General features: G+C 36.4%; 1 protein-coding gene across 1 annotated transcript in view; it reads right to left on the reverse strand.

The window, feature by feature from the left end:
* The window catches only part of LOC150110628 (WD repeat-containing protein 11-like), a 355,935-nt gene extending 338,956 nt beyond the window's left edge, over positions 1 to 16,979 (reverse strand). The window contains exon 1 of the mRNA XM_090399950.1: positions 16,704 to 16,979. Coding sequence (XP_090256076.1) covers positions 16,704 to 16,816 — 113 coding nt within the window. The 5' untranslated portion in view covers positions 16,817 to 16,979. The remainder of the gene's footprint in view (positions 1 to 16,703) is intronic.
* Between the last annotated feature and the right edge of the window lie 5,867 nt (positions 16,980 to 22,846).

Here is a 22,846-nt window from a genome sequence, read left to right on the forward strand (position 1 = left end):
CTTAACTAGTGATTTAATAATGATAAAAATGTGATTAGCCTTGGACATGTTAACTTATTTGTAATCTCTTTGGCAACTTAATAAACATGTTTTTTTTTTTTTTCTTTAAAGAAAGCCTGAGTTTTATCTGAGCATGAGACTGATTTTACCACACATAACCACGGGCCTATGCATAAGGGGAATATAAAAGAAGATAAGAGCATTTAGGCCATGACTGTATGCTAAGATTACTTTAGTCTACTTAATTCTTTTAATAAGGTTAGGTAACACTTGACCTCCAGGAAGGTTTCTTTGGACAAGAATTTTGTCCTAAAGCTCTGACTGGCACAGCTAAAACAAACAAATATCGTTAGAGCTTGAAAAGGGAAACAGGTCCCAGAGAGATAGTTTAGAGATTTATTCTTAGTTGGCATAGGAAAGATAATAGTAGTAAATTTATAGAAAACCAACGACGTAACAAAAGCAATAGCAGAACCATACCAGAATTATCATGCATGATAATTCTGTTCAGGGGCTCTCTGACATCATATCTTTTTATTATTACTCTTGATTATATATTCAGACACAGGAAATGGATACAGAATAACCCTTGTATAATAAATTTAGTTTAATCCTTTATCCAAGTGTGAGCAAACAAAGTTTGAGCCTGAAAGTATCTTCAGGACTGGGTTAAGGTGGTACAACACTAGGGCAACTCGTTGCAAAGGTGGAGCAAGCTACCAACAATCCTATCTCAGTATCTCCTATAATGCATAAAACACATCTCCTTGCGGATATGTCTAATGTTATGCATTAAGGGAAGGGCCACTACCCAGACTAGTTTCGACCTTTATTGAAGTCTCTTCAGTGGGAGCCAGGCCCAAGTGGAGATATCAGGTAGAAGCATTAGCAGGTCATCTCTACCTATAGAAATTGCCAATTGGTGTGCCACCCTTTTTTATAATTTACTCTGGATTTAGAGAAAGATGTTGAAAGTTTATTTTTCACTTGGTTAGAGTATAAAAAATTTAGTTTAATCCTTTATCCAAGTGTGAGCAAACAAAGTTTGTGCCTGAAAGTATCTTCAGGACTGGGTTAAGGCGGTACAACACCAGGGCAACTCGTTGCAAAGGTGGAGCAAGCTACCAACACTCCTATCTCAGCATCTCCTATAATGCAAAACACATCTCCTTGCGGATATGTCTAATGTTATGCATTAAGGTAAGGGCCACTACCCAGACTAGTTTCGACCTTTATTGAGGTCTCTTCAGTGGGAGGCAGGCCCAAGTGGAGATATCAGGTAGAAGCATTAGCATGGCAATTCCTATAGGTAGAGATGACCTGCTAATGCTTCTACTAGACATATCCGCAAGGAGATGTGTTTTGCATTATAGGAGATACTGAGATAGGAGTGTTGGTTTCTTGCTCCACCTTTGCAACGAGTTGCCCTGGTGTTGTACCACCTTAACCCAGTCCTGAAGATACTTTCAGGTGCAAACTTTGTTTGCTCACACTTGGATAAAGGATTAAACTAAATTTATTATACTCTAACCAAGTGAAAAATAAACTTTCAACAGAATAACCCTTGAAGATTCAGCAAGACACTCGCATAAATAATCTCTGTTTTGTAGATGATATTGTACTCATTGACTAATATTCACACTGCCCCCCCCCCCCAAAAAAAACCAATTAGATTATTTGTGTAAAAATGCAGCCCCGACAGTCAACAGCTAAATGACCACATTCTTGAAGAATGTAAATGATTTTCAGTACCTGCGTTCCTACTTCAATATTCTTACAGACAATGAAAAGAAAGCATAAAGCTCGTCAATCCCATAAAAGTCTAAATATCTGGAAATCCAATCTCATTACCACAAATATGAAAATTCATCAGTAAAAAAAACAAACAGCTGTATTCATTGGATCTCCTTCATACTCTGTCCTCTACTGAATGGGGTACAGATCAATCTTCACTGCTTCCTGCCATTTACCCACGATTGATTGAATTTCTTCACCTTGACATTCAGAGCACTGGGCAGAAATCACATAAGTCAACACCTCTCAACAACCATTACAATGCTTTATTTCAATTAAATAGTCGGATTCCCCTTGGTCCGTAACTGCTCGAATGGAACATCACTACTCACCGAGCAGTTAATATAATCAATAGCTTTGGGGCAACATCCCATTGAACAATACTGACATTCCTGACATAAGATGACATTCCTAATATTGTCATTCTTGAAGAAAACCAGCAAAGACCCCTAATAGCAACAATAAAAAAAAAAGTCATCTGAGATGGTTGAGACACCAACTTAGACATCTACTTTGCTTATGTTCTTGCTCTCTACAGACCAACTAACAGATAGAGGAAGATCAAGAAAACAGTTTTGGCAATACGTAAGCAAACTTCTTTCAGAAGATGAAGTCATGAACCATCTGACATTTACCACTTGGCACAAAACAGAGTAACTAAACTACCACTTTCTAACTTGCTCTTCTTGAAAATGGTAAAAGTTCCCCCTTAGTAAAGGCAGGAAGATGTTCTACATGGACTTGTATTAATGGACCACTCAGAGTACTGCACGATTAAACTGAAAAGAAATAAGAATGGTAAGTTAAAGGTGTAAAAATGACAGCTTTCACATAAAAAAAATTTCATGAAGTAGGTTGTTTATTATCAAAGCAATTAATAAATTAGTTCAGGTTTATTATAACAGCAGAATGAATGATACTATCTACTGGAATAATTTTCTACATCTTTCAAAAAAAGTACAAAAATTGCCTGAATTATTAGAGCTGCTAAAAAAGGAATATTTCATGTAAAAACTATTCTTTAGTTCTTCATGGAGTCGAAAGAATAATCACAGGAAGTTTCAATACAATCCTCATTAGCAAACAAGCACTATGCTCATCAAATCACACCTGAACTCGTTTATTGTTTCTCCACCTGCCACGTACCCTCAAAGTTGATGTAGGGATATTATAATAGTCCAGTATTACTATATAATCAAAAATATCCCTCAGTCTGTTATTTGTCAGGATTCCAATATTGTCAAGATATATTTTGATATTCTAAAGCCCTTCTAACTGCATCAATCCACTTAGATCTTGATCTTCCTCTGGGTCTTCTTCCTGCCATCCTAGCAAACTGTTTTACAAACCTTTCCTCTTCAATCTGTAAAAGACCATAGGGTACCCTAATTTTTTTTGTCATTTTTTTAATTTATTCTTATATAAGTCTACATTTATTTTTTACATCACTTCATGTCTGGTCTCTAGAACTCTGTTCTAGAGACAAAACATGGAGCTTTTTCAAGCCATTTCATGTCTCCAACAAGCAGAGTGATGGTCATATGCCAGGTAATGAAATATATCTCCAACTTAAAGACACAAGCATCATGCCCATAACAGGATTCATACCTCAGCCTGCTGGTTGGAAAGTGGATGCATTAAGAACTCGGCCAACCAAGCAGGAAAAAAATTTCCCCCTGGTAGGGAATCGAATTCCAGTCTCCTGCATGCCAAACAGGGATAATAGCCACTATACTTACTATCAGGGAACTTATGCAGAGAAATGCTAACAATGTCAAGTCTAATATCTTTACACTATGATAAATACAAAAGGTGAATATTTATGATAGGGAAATACAACTATCTTATGAAGCAAGTGATGGAGGAATTTTGAGATCAGAGGATATTAGCATCAATTCACAGCAAAAGATGATATATCCATAACGGAAGTGGCTGCTCTCTATTTGGTAAAGGTGAACCATGCAGTTGAGGGGAGAGAGAAGGCTCAGACAGAGTAAAGAGAACAAGGCTTTCAAAGAATTATAAAAATTCAGGAGAATACTTGAAACAGTGCAATGACAGATATCGCATGGCAAAGAGCAATCAACAGGTACTTGGAGAAATGTATCTAAGCACAACCTCAGAATTACAAGAATAAATTAATTGTTTCATATAAGATGTTAATGGGGGGAAAAATGTTATATAGACTAATGAAGAATAGAAGAAGAAATGAGGAGCCGAGTTTTTTATTAAGAAATGGGAATGGAAACCCATTAAATGCTTTAATAAAAGTGTTTAATATGGCAACATTATTTTAGATATCTGTTAAATAAAGATGAAAGTCACAGTGAAATAAATTAGAATGAATACAGTGATGAGAAAGATAATAAAGAAATAAGTCTAGCAGAGGTTGAAGAAGCATTAAGGAAGATGAGAAACAGAAAATCCCCTAGAATAGATGGTTTGCCTGTTGAAATGATCACAGCTTCTGGTAGACATGTACACAATTTGTGTAAGATCATTAGTGATAGCATGTCTCAGCATCTCCATCTGCTTGATCTGTCAGCTGGAAAAGAAAAGCCAGTTGGAGTTGAGAACATTCAAATCTACAAGGAAGATAACCTCACTATTCAAGTGGGAAAAAAAATCAAGATTTAGAAAAACAAAAGTTAAAAAGTTCAGCAACTGATGGCACGGGAGTGAGAGACAAGTAAATCTAGTAGGAAGAGGCCGACATATTTTTAGATAAGAACAAAAAGTGCAGCTTTTAAGTTGGAAACTCTCTGACATGGTATATCAGAAGGAAGACATGCATAAGTCCACTTTTGAGATTAAAAAAGCCAAAATTAGTGTAATTGGGAAAACTGAGGTAAGCAGTGCTTGAAGCTGAGATTTGAGTTTCTATTAGAGAAAAGCATGCATCATTTTCCAGAATTATTTATCCACCTTAACTCATGCCAAATTAATAACCCATATTTGTAAAAAATTTCACATTTATTTTACTTATGTTCATTTTTTTACAGTATTATATATGATGAGTGAAAATATCATTAATACTATTTAAGTTTTGTTATATATGCCAGTTATATGGTCGATTGGTAGAGCCTCTACTACTAATGGCTCATGCAAAAAGTGAAGCAAGTTTGAGCATGGTTAGTAGTTGGAAGGAGTTCAATCGTTCGATGCTGTTGGCACACTCTCCCTCGATGAGTCTTTGGACTCCCTGGAGGTGTCACATAATAATAATATATTAATAATGATAAAAAAAAAACCACATTTAGTATTACTAGAGCCAACATAGAGTTAAGTATTAGCTATGCAAAGGGAACTTAAATATATTTTAAGTAGTCAAGCTGCTTACAGTATATTGTAATCCTTAGGAACACTCTTACATTTCACAAGTGCTGTAGTAATGGCAGCGATTTTGTCATGAGTTTTGCTTTGAATCTTGGTAACGTACAGGTGTCTTAGTTGTGAACATTAATTTTAGGAGAGATCACTGGGTAATGGAAATGCTAGCATTGTAATGAGTTAAGTTCTGTGATCTTGGAAAAGTTTTTATATGCATCTTAAACTACTCCTCAAGGAGGAAGTGTGAAGTTAATAATTGAAAGGCAGCATATTGTATTATGCCTTTGTAGAGTAGTAAGAGTGTGTGCTTAATAGAAAGCAAGTGTTCTAATGAGCTAGATGGAATTTGCAGTCAAGTTCTTTTTGTTTGAAGTGCAGTTGGACCTGCTCAATTAAATGTATTCCTACTGTCTGAGTGATTATTCTTCACGCTTACTTCAGCAAAATGAAATAAAGAAGCATTAACAAAACTTGCTTATTAGAAGAAGAGTAATATGCAAGTATAAGAATGTGGGATCTTTAGCTTTTATAGTGTTCTAAGAAATTTGAGAGATAAAACATAAATACATGGGGAAAAAAAAGGAGGAGGGAAGGAAATTTCTGTATAGTCAAGAAAAACTACAGCTGAAAGCTATGATCAATACATTTTCTATAGTATTTGAATTTAAATGCAAGTCAGAGAGTGAAAGATTTTATTTTATTTTTTAAAATTTAGCTCATACTGTGTAATTCCTAGAATGGCATTAAAATGTTCTTTGTATGTATTAAAAAGTCATATAAACAATAGTAGAAATTAATTTACTAATTTTAATTCCTTAAAGAATATGAGCGTGTCAGATCTCTTTACAAAGATAAAGTGAATTATTTAAAAGTATAGAATTTGTATCTATTGTATACATTTATGTTTACTACAAATATTTTATTTTTTTTATATACATACTGGGTTGGCAAATAAGTTCATTCAGTTTATGCGTTAGTACAAGTTTATGCTGCTTCGCCTGTCGCTATTGTTGCGCTACCATGCAACGCTATTGCGTTGCATGGTAGCACAACATAACCAACATTTCACATAACCTTTCAGTGAATTTTCATTCACCCTACTTCAGTTGTGTGTGTGTGTGTGTAACATATTTTTAGAAATGGAAGGAAATAATGTACATTGCCAGCGTATTTTGCTTTTTTATTTCAAAAAAAGGCAAACGAGTTGCAGAGACCCATAAAAAAATATGCAGCATATATGGGGATGGTGCCTTAACAGAACGTGTATGCCAAAAGTGGTTTGTCAAATTCCGTTCTGGAGATTTCGACTTCAGTGATGCGCCAGTTGCCCGACCGAGGTCGATTCACGTGTTGTGAAGGATATTGTCAACAGAAATCCATCACAAACAGTGCAGGAGATTGCTGCAGTACTGAACATATCCTATACAAGCGTTGAAAACCATTTGCACAAGCTAGGATATGTTTCAAAACTTAATGTTTGGGTGCTGCATGAATTGACTGAGGCCAATATGACTGTTTGCATATCCATCTGTGATTTGCTGCGATGTTGCCAAGAAAACGACCCATTTTTGAAGCGAATGATTATGGATGAAAAATGGGTCATGTACGTTAACGTGGTATGTAAAAGATCATGGAGGTCACAAGAGTGAACTGCCACAAACAACCTCGAAAGCGGGATTGCGCCCAAAGAAGATCATGCTCTCTGTGTGGTGGGATTATAAAGGTGTTGTCCACTATGAGATGTTACCGTCAGGCAGAACGATTGATTCAACTGTCTACTGCTCACAGTTAACACGACTGGCCCGTGCAATTAGCACAAAACATCTTGAATTGGCAAATCAGAAAGGAGTTGTCTTTCACCACGACAACGCAAGATCCCACCACATCGTTAACAGCCCAAAGTAAATTGTTACGCCTTGGCTGGGATGTTTTGCCGCATCCTCCGTATTCACCGGACCTGACACCTTCAGATTACCACTTATTCTGATCGTTGCAGAATTCTCTGAACGGGAAAACCTTCGCTAAAGAGGAGGCTGTCAAAAGACATCTGGATCAGTTTTTCGCCAGTAAACTTAAGGAGTTTTATGAACGCAGCATAATGAAGTTGGTGGACAGATGGCAAGAGATTGATAAAGAGGGTTAATATATAACTGACTAGTATGTATTATACATATTAAATAAAATGTGTTTCATTCCACTTTGAAAAACCAAACGAACTTTTTGCCAACCCAATATATCAAAGCCACATTCTTTAGGAAATTCACGTGTTGATTTTTCAAGTCAGTGCACCATCACGAATATGAATCTGAAACATTTAACTAAAATAAAAATGGAGAGAGGTTGAAAAATTGTGAATTGCAGTTTGGTGGATATGAGGGAAAAAGGTGACATGATAGAGACATTTAAGTTAGAGAATTTTATCGGATTAATCCAGATGAAATTATAAAAAGAGGAGAAAATGAGAGAGAAAAAACTAAAGTTCATCCCTGGAAGTTATGTAAGAGTGTGGTAAAGAGAGGGTGTGAGGAGTAGATATTTTATATGGAAAACTGCCAGTGAATGGAATGCATCACCAGAATGTGTTGATAATGCAAGGAGTAAGATTCGGTATGATAAATATGTTGTCAAACGTTTATTTTTCACTTGGTTAGACTATAATAAATTTAGTTTAATCCTTTATCCAAGTGAGAGCAAACAAAGTTTGCGCCTGAAAATATCTTCAGGACTAAATATGATGTTGTACTATCTTACCAGGGTAAGTAGTATAACACCAGGCAACTCGTAGCAAAAGTGGAGCAAGCTACCAAACACTCCTATCCCAGTATCTCCCAAAATGCAAAACACATCTCTTTGCGTAATGATATGCATTAAGGGATTGGCTGCTACCCAGACTAGTTTCGACTTTTATTGAGGGCTCTTCAGTGGGAGTCGGGCCCAGAGTTGGAGATACCAGGCAGAAGCAATAGCAAGGTCATCTTTACCTACAGGAGTTGCCAAAAGGTTATAGGTAAAGATGACCTTGCTATTGCTTCTGCCTGGTATCTCCAACTCTGGGCCTGGCTCCCACTGAAGAGACCGCAATAAAGGTCACTAGTCGGGTAGTGGCCAATCCCTTAATGCATAACATTATACATATCTGCAAGGAGATGTGTTTTGCATTTTGGGAGATACTGTGATAGGAGTGTTGGTATCTTGATCCACCTTTGCTACGAGTTGCCTGGTGTTATACTACTTACCCAGGTAAGATAGTAACAACACCATATTCAGTCCTGAAGATATTTTCAGGCACAAAGTTTGTTTGCTCTCACTTGGATAAAGGATTAAACAAAATTTATTATAAATATGTTGTCAGTTGAATGAACCTTCCATGATGAGTCTGCTGACTCCATGTTGAGTGCAATAATAATAATAATATATAATATTATTATTATATTATATAATATAATATAATACCACAACTGATTATAATAAAAGGCTGGATGTATATAGCAAGGTAGGAAATAACACATAACCAGTGCAGACAATAAATAGAAGAGTATAACATTTTCAGATTGTATATTTTGGTTTAACCAATAAGAATACAATTTGGTCGGCTAAATCCCAAATTGCCAGCCCATCCTCGTCCGTTCAGTATCCAAGTAGATACCCAACAGGGTGCACCACGAGAAGGTGAGGATTGGACATTAGGTCAGAAGCCCTGGTCGGTTCTCCGCATTCCTTTAAAGGCTATGTGGAGGACTCCTCTCAGTTATACAGCTTTGACCCTTAAGCACCCCTGAAAAGAAAATAAATAAATTTTATTAAATTAAATATTATTAAATTAATTATTAAATTAAATAAATAAATAAAAAAAAATAATAAATTAGAAAATAAATATCAAGAAGGTGGCAAAATATTCTGGAGGTTGTTGAAGAAGCTTAAGAATGGAGGAAAGAGTGCTATAAAAGGAATTAGAGATGATAAAGGTGACATGAAAACGGGAGAAAAAGATATCCTTGAAGTATGGAGTAATTACTTTGAAAAACTGCTAAATGAAACAAGCAGTGATAACAGCACAGTGGTAAAAAACACTGACCAGGCATGCAGTCAGGAATATATATCCATACTTGAAGTAGAAAAAGCTATCAAAGGCTTGAAATGTGGAAAGGCATCAGGAGTAGATGATATTCGACCAGAAATGCTGAAGTATGGTGGTATAAGAGTCTTACAGTGGCTGCACTGCATAGTTCAGAAAGCCTGGACAGAGGGACGAATTCCCGATGATTGGAGTAGAGCTCTCATAGTACCCATATATAAAAAGGGAAATAAAACTGCATGTGAGAATTACAGAGGTATTTCCCTACTTAGTGTTCCTGGCAAGATCTATGCAAGTATACTTGAGAAACAGTTGAGAAGAATTGTGGAAGAAAAGCTTGGTGAAGAACAAGCTGGATTCAGGCCAAATAGAGGCTGTCAGGATCAGATCTTCACTTTACGACAAATAGTCGAGAAAGCATGGGAATATAACAAAGATCTGTATTTAAGTTTTGTCGATCTGGAAAAGGCATATGACAAGGTGCCAAGAGAGAAGCTATTCAATACGCTGCAGTTATATGGTGTCAATGGGACATTATATCAAGCAATACTTAGTCTTTATTTGAGTTGTAAGTCAGCAGTTCGAATTGAAGGAAGTACAGGAAGATGGTTTAATGTTAAATCTGGTGTGAGACAAGGATGTACATTATCCCCTCTGTTATTCATTATCTATATGGATCACATTATGAAGGAAAGTGGTATTAAACATGATATCAAAATTGGAGATGTTAATGTCAGCTTTTTGCTTTATGCGGATGATGTTATACTTCTAAATAAATCCGCTACAAGTCTGCAAGATTCTCTGACTAAATTGAATAGCTCTTGTAATAGATATAGTATGAAGGTCAGCAATAAAAAGACAAAGACAATGAAAATAGGCAGAATCATTGAAAATGTCAACTGTGTTGTGAATGGAGAACCTGTGGAACAAGTAAAACATTTCAGCTATTTAGGCACGATTTTTACTGAAGATGGTAAATTAAATATAGAAATAGACAACAGAATCAGCAAAGCTGGTATGGTGGGAAGTCAATTGAATAAATTCATATGGAATAAGAGAGAAATTAGTCGGAACACTAAATTAGCTGTATACAAGACAGTGTTCAAACCAGTTTTAACTTATGGATCTGAGAGCTGGGTCAGAAGTAAAACACTTGACCAAAGACTAGAGACTGCAGATATGAGAGTCCTGAGAAAGATTATAGGCGTGAACAGATGGCATCAATGGCAGTATCATATTAAAAACGAGGATATTAGGAAAGAACTTGACATTGTCAGCATCCAGGAATGCGTTAGCAGAGCTAATCTCAGGTGGTATGGTCACTTAAACAGAATGGGCGAGGAAAGATTAGCAAAACAAGCGTTCTCTGCCAGGTTGGCAGGAAAACGACCGAGAGGAAGACCAAGATATAGGTGGATTGATACAGTACAAAGTGCTTTAGACGATAGAAATATAAGATCTGATAATATTGGAGTGTTGACAAGTAACAGACTGATTTGGAGGAAAATTGTAGATAGGAAATTAATAATGATGTAATTTTTTTCATGTAGTACTATCATATCCTGTACACCCCTTGAGGGTACATGGCAGGAATTTGATGATGATGATGATGAACATTTTCAGAAATGTAGTGAATGAATTTCCTGCAAATTCATGGCATGTAAATATATGTGTAACAAACAATAATGGGATTGCTTGTGGTGGCTGCTTGCATCTGCAAATATATTTTCTAAGGTCTAGTGGTAAGATTTGGTAACCAGCCTTTAAAGTGCATTTGCTTCTTGAGTCAACACTACAGGCCAGTCTGTTGGGTTGTACCCTATGAACTTCTGTTTCTTCAGCATGTTGCAAAACTGTGCATTTATGAATGCATAACTGAGGTGCAATAGCATTATTAGCATTTTTCCCAAATGACATCTGATTTTCCTTTCCTGCTCTGAAATGCTATTAATTCTTTCCTTGTGCTTAGTTTTTGCCATATAGATACAAAATGAAATGACTTACAAGAAAACCACCGGTCTCCCTTGTATACATCTACATACTGTTAGTAGTACAGGTATCCCTCGATTAACACGGTTAATTAATCCCTCGATGTTACCATGTATATCAAAATCACGTTAATCAAATCTAATAATCAATGGTAAAAAATACTTTTAATATGAGTCTTGCGCTTGGTCAAGTTTCTAAGGAGTGGAAGGAGGGCAAGATTATGCTTCATAAAGGAGGTGATCGAACTCAAGCATCAAACTATAGACCTATCTGTGTGTCAGGTGTTGTGGTTAAGTTGTTGGAGAAGATTGTGAGAACTAGGATCCAGAGTTGGGTTGATAACAATGGCACTATCTTTGATGGACAGCATGGATTTGCTAAAGGGAGGTCTTGTTTTAGTAATCTACTTACTTATTACAATAAAGTGACTGCTTCCTTGGACAGAGGAAAAGGATACACAGTAATATACTAGGATTTCGCAAAGGCTTTTGATAGAGTACCTCATGATAGGTTGACAGTCAAACTAGAGCAGATGGGGTTGGATATTAGATTGGTGCATTGGATTGGAGACTGGCTATCTGATAGGTATCAACAAGTTGTGTATGGGGGAGCAATATCCAGGAAAAGGAAAGTCACTAGTGGAGTGTCTCAAGAGTCTGTTATAGGTCCATTTCTGTTTAACTTGTATAATAATGATATAGGTGAAGATTTGGATGGAGATATTCACTTGTTTGCAGATGATGCAAAGTTGAGACGAAACATGAAGTATATTGAAGATGTTGTGGCCTTACAGGAAGACTTGAATAGATTGAGTGATTGGGCACCGAAATGGGGATATGAGTTCAATGTTGCAAAATGTAATTTTTAAAATTTGGAAAACAAAGATGGGATGCACAATTTATGCTTGGTGAGAATATATTGTTGGAGGTAGAGGAAATAAGAGATCTGGGGATGATAGTGGATAAGGATCTAAAATTTAGGGGACACATCGCCAAAATTGTGAAGACATAAAGGCTTCTGGGAATAATGCGGAGGACACTGACATGTAGAATCAGGGAGATTCTTGTTCCGTTGTAAGGCTTTGATTAGGCCACACATGGACTATTGTGCCCAGATTTGGTTACCGGGTTTTCAGAAGGATGAAAAGATGTTGGAAAGGGTCCAAAAGCGACTGACTAAGGTAGTTTCTGACCTCTGGAATGTCGAGTATGAGGAAAGATTGAGAAGATGTAATTTGCAGAGTCTGGTGGACAGGAGGAAGAGGGGAGCTATGATAGAGACCTATAAGTTGGTAAGGGGTTGTTATAGGATCAATGTTGGAGAAGTTTTACAGAGAATAGTGGGAGATCAGGGGAGAACCAGAGGTCATCCTTGGAAACTGTATAAAGAGGGCGTGAGTAGGGGAGTGAGAGGCAGGTTTTTTCGTGCAGAGTTGTGAATGATTGGAATGCCTTGCCTGAGAATGTGGTGTATGCAAAGAGTTTGAATGTGTTTAAAACACAGTATGATGAGCTGTGTGTGTGATAAAAGGACCTACCAGATGAGTCTTTGACTCCATGAGGTCTTGGGGTGGTAATAATAATAAAATTCGTCCATGATCGATTACTGTATTAATAATTCGTTTTATATGTAAAATAAAACAAAGAAAAAACACTGTAAATATAATACAAGATGTACAAATAAATGGATATTGAATCCAACATTATTTCATAGCCGAATATAGAAACTGCAAGAGTTTCATGCCGAATATATAGAAACTAAAACTTTCGGCGGATGCATGCATAAGCAACCTTATGGGCAACTCATGGTAAAGGTGAAGTAAGCTCCAGATCACTTTCCTTAGTATTTTTTATAATATAAAGCACATCTCCTAGAAGAGATGTATGATAAATAAGCTTTTGGCTCTCTATTTCAGTAATACATGATGGTTTTATTTATTTTCAGTTACAATCTAGAAATTATTGAACAAAGAATAAAAAAAAAAAAAACACAGCTAAACCATACTATACTGACATCGGAGGTCATGGTATCTCTCAGATACAATTTACTGTCAAATATCACAAATCTTTACATAACATGCGTAAACCAAACTGACAGCAAAAAAACAGTGCGGAATATCACTCATAACCTCCAAGCTATACACTGAATTGTGTAAGAATATTTATGTTAAACAATTTGCATGTATCTGTCAGATCAACTGTGAGCTCCGGAGGGTTAAAGGCACATTAATCAAAACTCTTGCTGCATATATTAAGGGATTGCCGCAATTAATTACGTTGCATTAATCAAATCCCGCGTTAAGCAAGGGATGCCTATATTCATTTTCCTGCAATTGACGAAGTGCTCATTTAGAGAGTTTTATAAGACTGACAAAATAAATTTTTCGATATAGGAAAAATATAAAGAACTAGAGGTCATCCCTTGCTTAGAGAGTGGCGAATAAACAGAATGGATTTCCAGACTTAGTTGCTTGTGCTATCCTGACAGTGAATGAGTTTAATAAAAGTATGATGGGTATTGTCTGAATAATAGTTAATGTAGGTTGCCTGCAATGGGGATATACCTATATAATAATAATGCTGGTTTCAAATGTAAAGAAATGTAAATTTTATGAAAAAATGTCTTATATTAAATTATGTGTTATAATGTAAAACTGTTTTGAGAAATTAGTCTACTACCAAATATAATTAACTGTTTGACCAGGAATTCTAACAGAAGAGAGAAATGTATTGAATCCTCATCAACTGGCTAACATGTATCACAACCTTGTTATATAAAATTCAGAAATTTACTTTCACTGTTTCACACAAATGAAATTGTGACACCTCTGCATAGTCCAAGAACTCACTGCAAGAGAACACTCTACACAACAAAAAATAACAAAAGATTACTGGGATATTGAGATAATATTATTATTTTTATTATTATGGGCTATCCCATGGAGTCCTTAGATTCACCAACATTTGCACAGTATCTATTATACTTTGCTTTGAACCCATTGCACCCAAAACAACTCTGGCAACCTATTCCACTCATTCACCACTCCCCAAGCAAAAAATCTAGTCCTGACATTCCTGTTAACTACACTCTTGCTCAGTTTCCAATTATGGTCCATAGTACTCCCACCACCTGTCCTGTTCTGAAAAATATCCTCTGTATTATTCTTGTAGAAACCCTTCAGTAATTTGTATGTCTTTATCACTCTGTTTAACCTGTCGATCAATTTTTGAACCCACAAATCTTCAACCTGTCCTCATAAGGTTCATTCCATAGACCTGGTACCATCTTGGTCACTTGCCTCTGAATCCTCTCCAATCTTCCTCATCCCCAAATACTCAGGTGACCAGATATGCATGCAGTAGTGAAGATGGAGTCTTACCAGGGCTCTATAAAAGAGGTATAATTCCCAATCCACTAACAACTCCAAATCCCTGGCTTCACCAATTTCCCGGAGTACAGTTCCATTAATGTGGTACACAGCTGGCAATCTTTTCACCCCAAATTGAGGATTAATCTACTGGAACCTTACACTTTGCCACATTAAAGCAAAATCCTTTCCCCAGACTCCAGTCTATCCAAATCATCTGCAAAATTTTAACATCATCTGTATTATCTATTGCTCTGCCCAATTTTGCAAACAACTGAATGGTTCCTCTCAGATCCTTTCCTATATTATTAATGTACAAATTATATAGCAGCAACACAAGAACAGAGCCCTGTGGCACACTGCTAGTCATAGGCCTTCTATTTGATTCTACTGGATAAACTGATTAAACTACTCTGTGACAACTCATCATTAACCACCTTTATATCTATCCCCATGTGCTGCAATTAATTGATTAGAGTTCCATGCAGTATCCTATCAAAAGCTTTTGCAAAGTCCAGCAGTATCTCTGTAAACCCATTTGCTTTATTCAACTCAGCTGTCACTGTATATATAAAGTGTGAGCAAGTTACTGAGGCACACCCTACCCTTCGCAAAACCACGTTGTCCCCCCCCCCCCATATATAGTATCCCATTTCTGTTTTCTATCCATTTGCATGTATTGTGATTATGCTCCTGATATGCTGATCCATCAGTAGACTGACTGATCAGCATATCAGGAGCTCCAAAACTGATACAGCCTCCTTTATGCACCATATAATCCCACAGCTACAATCACATCAAGGTTCTGTAATAAGCCATGCACCTCCAGTTCATTTACCTCAGTTGACATATAAACGATTCTCTCTCTCTCTTGTTGCTGCAGTATCTCCACCTGGATGATATACTCTTGCAAAGTGTTTACTTAGTAATTTCTACTATTTCACTTGAATCAATTACCTCCCTGCCATCAGCATTCATTAAAATCATTCTGCCATGACATTCTTTCCTTTGCTTGCAACATACTGAAAAAACTCTTTAGTTAATCTTTGGCCTATACTACTAACTTCCTTTCATGCTCTGCTTGTGCCTTTCTTACTACACTGGTTATCCTTCTAGCTTTGTACCGCTCATGTTCCTGCTAGTCACCTTTTTTGTCGAATTCCCAGTCGAGAATTCTCGTTGAATTCAGTTTGCAATTACTTCCTTCAAATGCTCCTTTATCACTTCTCATGCACTATCAACATCTAGCCCTTGTAGTTTCACATGCTTTGGGACTGATACAAGCAATCTCCTAAGCTTGTCATACATACTAACCTTGTAATTCCACATATATATCCTCCTCTTAACTGAAAATCCCACACATTTTGCCGCTTCCCAGGTCAAGACCATATGATCACTCAGCAACTGGTGGCAATGTGGTCATATTGGTTATAGACAAAATTCTCTGATGGAAATACTAGATCTAGCAGTTTCGTATACAGTAAGAAAGTAACATTTCTCTCATAAGGTCTTAACACAACATACCTGAACTACTGTGATCATATCTAATCTAGATTTCAAAGGCAGTGGAGTTTCAGAAGCAAGTAATGAAGAAAACATCAGATCTGTGAAATGCTCACCACTGCAATAGAAATGTAACTTATAAAGTTACAATTCTGTAAGGGTGAATTTACAAAGCAAGAGATTATGAAAACTCACTCCTAATGCTGAGAAACTGAGATAATAAAATGCTTGAATTATAATTTGTGCTCTGGTGATGCTAGTTAGATAACCAGCAAAATATTAACAAGTTCAATAAATTAATTATTGTTGTTGCTTCTTTTGGTGAAGATTAAGCATGTGACTAACAAGAGAACGGGATACTGACGAAGCATGAGAATAATACGTACTTGCATCTTAATACAATCACTACAGGAAGAAAGGTAAACATGGCAAAATAAGAATTCTTCAATTATGTAGTCAATAAATGGTAATACGGATATAAAAGAGTAACCCTATTTGCTTAAGATGATGGCAGTTAGTGGAAATATGACAGATGTAGAATTTCAAATATTTAGCTGGTTGATTTCACCACTACAGTGTGCAATGATTGTAACCTATTTTTGCAACAAACCTTAAGGGAATGAAAGAAAGGCAAATATTTCTCACCAGTCAATAGCTCCCTTATTGCTGCTTGACAATACACCTGGTATAATTCTGGGGGATACTCGTTGAATAACTGGTGTTTGTCTACTTTCGGAGGAACTCCAACTAAAATCCATCGTCCAACTCGCTTAGTTAATTTCTATTCATAATACCCATGTCACAATTTTACTGTTAAATGACCTACTAATTAACACTTTCTTTTGTAAATGGAGCATTTTGTTTATTTACAAAACATAACCTCACTAAAATTAAACTTCCAGCATACACTGTACGACAAGCTTAAATATCATGGGATTAACAAGATCCACGTGACAGAAACGACATATAGCAACAGTACAAACAGAAAATAATAAAAGCATGTGTAAGTTCCCGTTCCAACGTTGCATATAAACAGAAGAATATAATTTTCAGTAACCTTAATAATTATCAAGGTTCCTTGAGATTTATCAAACTTTTATTAATCAAATGACGTTTTTTCTTTTCTTTTCTTTTTTAAATAAAATGCTACTTTTCTATATGCTACATTATATTTATATAATGTAGCATTTTGTGTGTATAAATTTTGTTTTTATGTAAACAAAATAATATTTAGTTTACATAAAAACTAAAAACTAAATAATTTAAATATCATTTAAATTATTCACGTGTTTTGTCTGATTATTTCTCCTCGTAAGAAGTGTGGTATATATGGCCGAGATCCATCTCCTCCAATTACCAGAGGGAAAAGTTTACTTTGGACTTTTGACGAGAACAGACGTATTATTTTAGACTGAGCCTGATTAGATTCCATACAAGATTTTTCAGGAAATCTCACATTGCACTGGTGCTGACACAGTTTGATTCCTACTGTCTCCTCCTCTGCATGAAACATGCAAGAGGTCTGATGGCCGTGTAGGCCCCACCCGCTATGAGGACCAGTGGTGGATTTATGGTATTTTAGGGAGAAAGTATTTCAATCTGTTGCCAAGTGAGTTCTTGACATTCCATTCCTCATTTAGTAGGACGCTACAAGCTTAAATATTGCTAGTAGACCACATTGGTCTACAGGATTTTTTGCTGGTAGACCCCAAGCCTTGCAGGATTATATTAGAAAGCCAATAGGCACACTTCACTCAGAAGTCTCCAACATTCTTTACTGCTCTCAAACATTTTCAGCAGCCAGGAGACCCCGCCCTGATATGGAAAATATCAAGGAGCAGATCTGGATCCTTAATAAAGAGCAGTCCCTAGAGGTACTGAAGCTCATAATGGACAAGCTTGAATCCGACTGGCCGGGTCTAATAAAGCAGTACATGATCAGGATGGAGAGGAGGAGGAGGAGGTATCACAAGGAGAATTCTTTACTGTTCTGTCACCGAAATACTCCTGTCAAAACAACTCACAGGGGGAAAATTTTAACAAAAGATGAAGAACGACAGTGGACCACATGGATGAACTCACCAACGCCGGATGCCACGAGGAACAATGAAAATGTTCCATTTGTTATATTAAGGGACACGGACAAATGGACCACTGTCTCATCAGTCCTTGGGGACCATAATATCTCATATTCCTCGGCTATAAACCAAGAGGGAGTCAAAATCCAGCCAGCCTCAGTAAGTAACTGATTATAGACAAATGACAAAGCTAATGGATAACAAAAGTCTTCCTTATCACACATTTCCTTTACCCAGTGAAAAGAATCTTAAGGTGGTACTTCATGGGGTAACTGAAGGTGTCATCTCTGAAGAAATCACTGAAGACCTTATGAGTCAGTGCCTGACCCCAGTCAAAGTGAGCAAGATGCTCAGGTCAGATAAACGGCCTATGCCACTGGTGCTGGTTGAGATTGACAAGATGCAGAAAAAGATATATGAACTGACAATTATCAGTAGCCTTAGTTTACTACTGAGCTGCTAAGGAAAAAATCGTCAGCTGGGCAGTGCCATAGGTGCCAAGGTTTGGCCATGTTCAAAAATTATGCTAGGCCAATTTCAGTTGTTTAAAATGTAGCGAGGCCCACCAGACCATCATATCACCAAGCCAAGACCCATGCCAGATAAATGTGCCAATTGTGAAGGACCCTATCCTGCCAACTACAAGGGATGTATTTCACACCCAAAGAACCACGGGTCAGCAATCAGTTATCAGTCACGAGAAATTTACGATGAAATTTTACAATGAAGATTTTAATAAACAAACTCAGCGTGAAGCACAAACATTACGTGCTAAAATAAAGGACTACAAATTTATTTGCTCTCTTATAACTGGGCAAGATGGGTATAGTGTGTTCAGGAATGATAGGGAGAATAAAATGGGTGGAGGAGTATTGTTGATGATAGCAGATGAGCTGCAGCCAAGAAGAATAGAGTTTGAATTGAAGATTAGAGAAATGAGCACATTTGAGGCCATTTGGTGTGAGATTGTGGCTAGCAGAACAAAATATACAATTGGGTGTTAATTCTTACTTTTGCTAAATACTGGTGTCTTGTATCATGAACTCAATATTATTATATGATGATGATGTGAGTATGAACGATGATGAAATTTCCGCAGTTGGGAATCAATGCAAGAATAATTAGAAGAGGTATAAAATTAAAAAAAAAAACTTAATAAGCAATAGTACGCTTCAAGAAATGCTCTGGTATATAAAGACAGTCAGAAGCATTGTATATGACTGCTAAAAGCAGCACAATAAATAAATATGAATAAAACAGGAGCTTTTAATTTCTTCATGGCTTTTCTTGGTCAATTTCAAAGCTCCTCTTTTATTCATATCTATTTATTGTGCAGCTTTGAGCAGTCATATACACTGCTTCTGACTGTGTTTATATACCAGAGCATTGCTTATATTTTGTTGTTCTTATTTGGAAAGAAATATAAGAACAAAAAGAATATTCTGTTCCCTTTTAATCTCAAAGAACCTGGGACTGCTATATCCTTATGAATCTATTGTTTTTTTAGGGGGGGGGGAGTGTGGAAATTGGTGGAAGGCAAATTTCTACTTCAAGGCATCATATGCCAAGATATCCTTGAAAAATATCGTGGCATATGATTAACAATGATTCCAGAAGCATCAAGGTAGAGAACACAACAAACAGCTACAGCCTTATCTTTGTCTTAAATCTTCCCGGGATGCCTTCAATAACATTTTAAGCATATAATATTATAACAACAAGAAGAAAAACAATAGCAACAACAACCAAAATCGCAAATCTCAACAAGTACAGTAGCAAACAAATTAATCCGAAAGCTCACATTTTAAAGAAAAATTTAAATTTCACAAAAAAATAAGTATAAAAATTAAACTCCAACTTTACCTAATAATTTACATGTGCTCTCTATTCCTAATAAGTTCATTATTTCGCTAGGGGCATGTAGTTCTACCAAAGTAGAACAAACATTATTTTTATTTATGAATCACAAAACTATACTTTCTTAGTGGATTGCATTAAGTTATCATTTAAAGCACAATGTAATTTTATTTCTCTTTTTCACTATGTCTCAAACTTTTCCATTGGATTAATGTCAGGAGAGTTGCCAGGCGACTTAAGCAATTGGATGTTGTAATTTTTGAGGAAATTTTTCCTTTTTTTTGATGCGTAGCATAAAGTGAGTTTCTGTAGCAAGTTGAGTTCTTTGTCTTCTTGGATCTATGGGATCACTTTTTTTCTCCTATTTAAAGGTATCGGTCACTTTTCATTATACCATCAACAGACACAAGTCATCTTGGACCGTGGTATGTAAAACAACCACAGGACATCCTTTTTAGCTGAGTGTTTATAAGCTTGTTAAAGGTATGTGAGGGAATAGTCTACTCAGCCGCTGATTGTCAACATAGGGTACTCCCCCTCCTTTTTACAAAGAAATAGCTATCATCTGAGAATATGACCTCCTACTTCTCAATAGTCCAATCTTTGTACATATTTGTCCACCGGGGCTTCTTTTTCGCATTGCCTTCGTCAACAGTTTCCTTTTAGGTCTGTGGTCAGACCTCCATACTTCCAACAATCGTCGACGGACTGTCATGTCGGATTATTCTTATTAGTTGCCAAGTCTCTATTTAAATCTGCAGCAGATAGTCTTGGACTCATTTTGCGTTTCCTAACTAGTAAGTATAGTTTTACTTTTTTGCTCACATTTTGCATTTCTGTCAAGAGAAAAGGTACCCATTTCCCTAAACCTCTTTAAAATCCGATTAACAGTACCCAAACGAACCACACTGATTGGCAATTTGTCTTTGAGTCATGGATATGTGCTGAGAAAGAGTACATATTTATGAGCAATTTCTTGGAGATATATCTATTTTAAAGCTACATAAAATGAATAAACCACTAAGAATATAAACTGTTTCACACACCACTAAATTCCCATAACTTTTCTTTGTTGACTTAAAAAGAGAATGATGTTCTCCATTTCAGGTGACTAGCCTGGTGATGGATATTCCAGTGGTAGGGCTGCTACCTTAAAACTTCTAAACTCACCTTCTTCAAGATTTAAACCCATAGGAGGAATAGGGTATATTGATGGGGAAAGAGAAGATTATAGTAGAATTATAGGAGAAGTAGTTTATAGAGGGGGACTAGGTATAGGCCATCAATGGAAAGACCCCATGTACCCTGAGTACTCTAATAGCATAAGAGTCATAAGACTCATAAAATAACCAGAATCGGCTGATAAGGTCTTAAAGGAAAGATTAAAGCGAGAGGATCTTCCTCAAAGTAGAGGAAGAAGAAGAGGATAGATCCAGCTAGTGGACCATGGGAGGGCCACTTCTCTTACAATAAACATCACTGCCCCTTATAGCCCTGTTTGTCCAAGAGTCCCTAATCAATATATTCGAATCACCCCACCATATATATATATATATATATATATATTGTAGTTTCTTTTTTCTCGGCTTATAGACATTTTAAAAATAATAATTTAATGACTAAAAAACCGAGAAAGGAAGGAAAAACTTTAATAAACACGACCAGTTTGATCGGAACTAGTTGTGTTTATTAAAGTTTTTCCTTCCTTTCTCGGTTTTTAGTCAGTATATTATTATATATATATATATATATATATATATATATATATATATATATATATATATATATATATATATATATATATATATATATATATATATATATATATATATATATATATATATATATATATATATATATATATATATATACTGTATATATATATATATATATATAATTAGTGATAGACATGGGCTAGCTATCTCTGATTTGCTACCGGTGGTAATTGAACTGCCCTCTCATTCTTCAAAAGCTAGACAGGTATTAAGGCCTCGCCTGTTCCCTGTTTTATTTATATATATTAAAGATACCAAGCCATTTTAAACCTCGTTTTACTCCATTTCCCAAGTAAGCAAACAGACAAAGAAGTGAAGTTTGCGCCTGCACGTATTGCGAGTCTAGCTGACCCTCAAAGTAGTGCAAGTCAAGGCAACTCATGGTAAAGGTAGATAAGCTTTGATCACTATTCTTAATATTTACCTTTAATCCACAGTCCATGTCCTTGAGGAGATGTATAATGCTATGTATTAAAGGCAAGGGGGCCACTACCCAGACCGGTTTCGATCTTATGAATAAGTAAAACCGTCTCTAAAAAATTCGGAAGATCCCTAGGCCACTCAATAGTGGGTTAAAGACCGTCCATCTCAGCGTTGGCTCCACTCAGTGATGGCCTTCCAACCACCACCACCACCACCGAACAGAACCGCTCATATTCCAGAGAAAAACATTCACCGATAAATCCCCTCACCGGGCCGTACCGGAAAACACGTTCCCCGGAGAATCAAATTGCTCCCTTAAGGCAAACCTCTTAAGAGAACGAACTCATATTAGCAACAGCCGAGCCTCAGTTAAACTTCATTGGCTACAGCATTGCCAGACCGGTTTCTCGTAATGTAAAACGCAGCTCCTAGGAGATGCATTGCTGTTTCACATTACTGGGGAAGGCCGCTACCCAGACCGGTTTCGACTTTTATTGAGGTCTCATTAGTGGGAGCCAGGATAGAAATACCAAGATTTTAGTAATACAGAGCTTATAAGTATTTTACCCGAAGAAGCTACTATAAGGTGTTTTAACCTTATTAAATACAAATCTCCAGATGAGATATAAATGTATAAAGTATTTTACCTTGGGTT

This window comes from Typopeltis vanoorti, chromosome 1 (genome assembly GCF_054136105.1).
Source record: "Typopeltis vanoorti isolate ZY-2024b chromosome 1, IOZ_Tvanoo_1.0, whole genome shotgun sequence".
Classification (NCBI taxonomy): domain Eukaryota; kingdom Metazoa; phylum Arthropoda; class Arachnida; order Uropygi; family Thelyphonidae; genus Typopeltis; species Typopeltis vanoorti.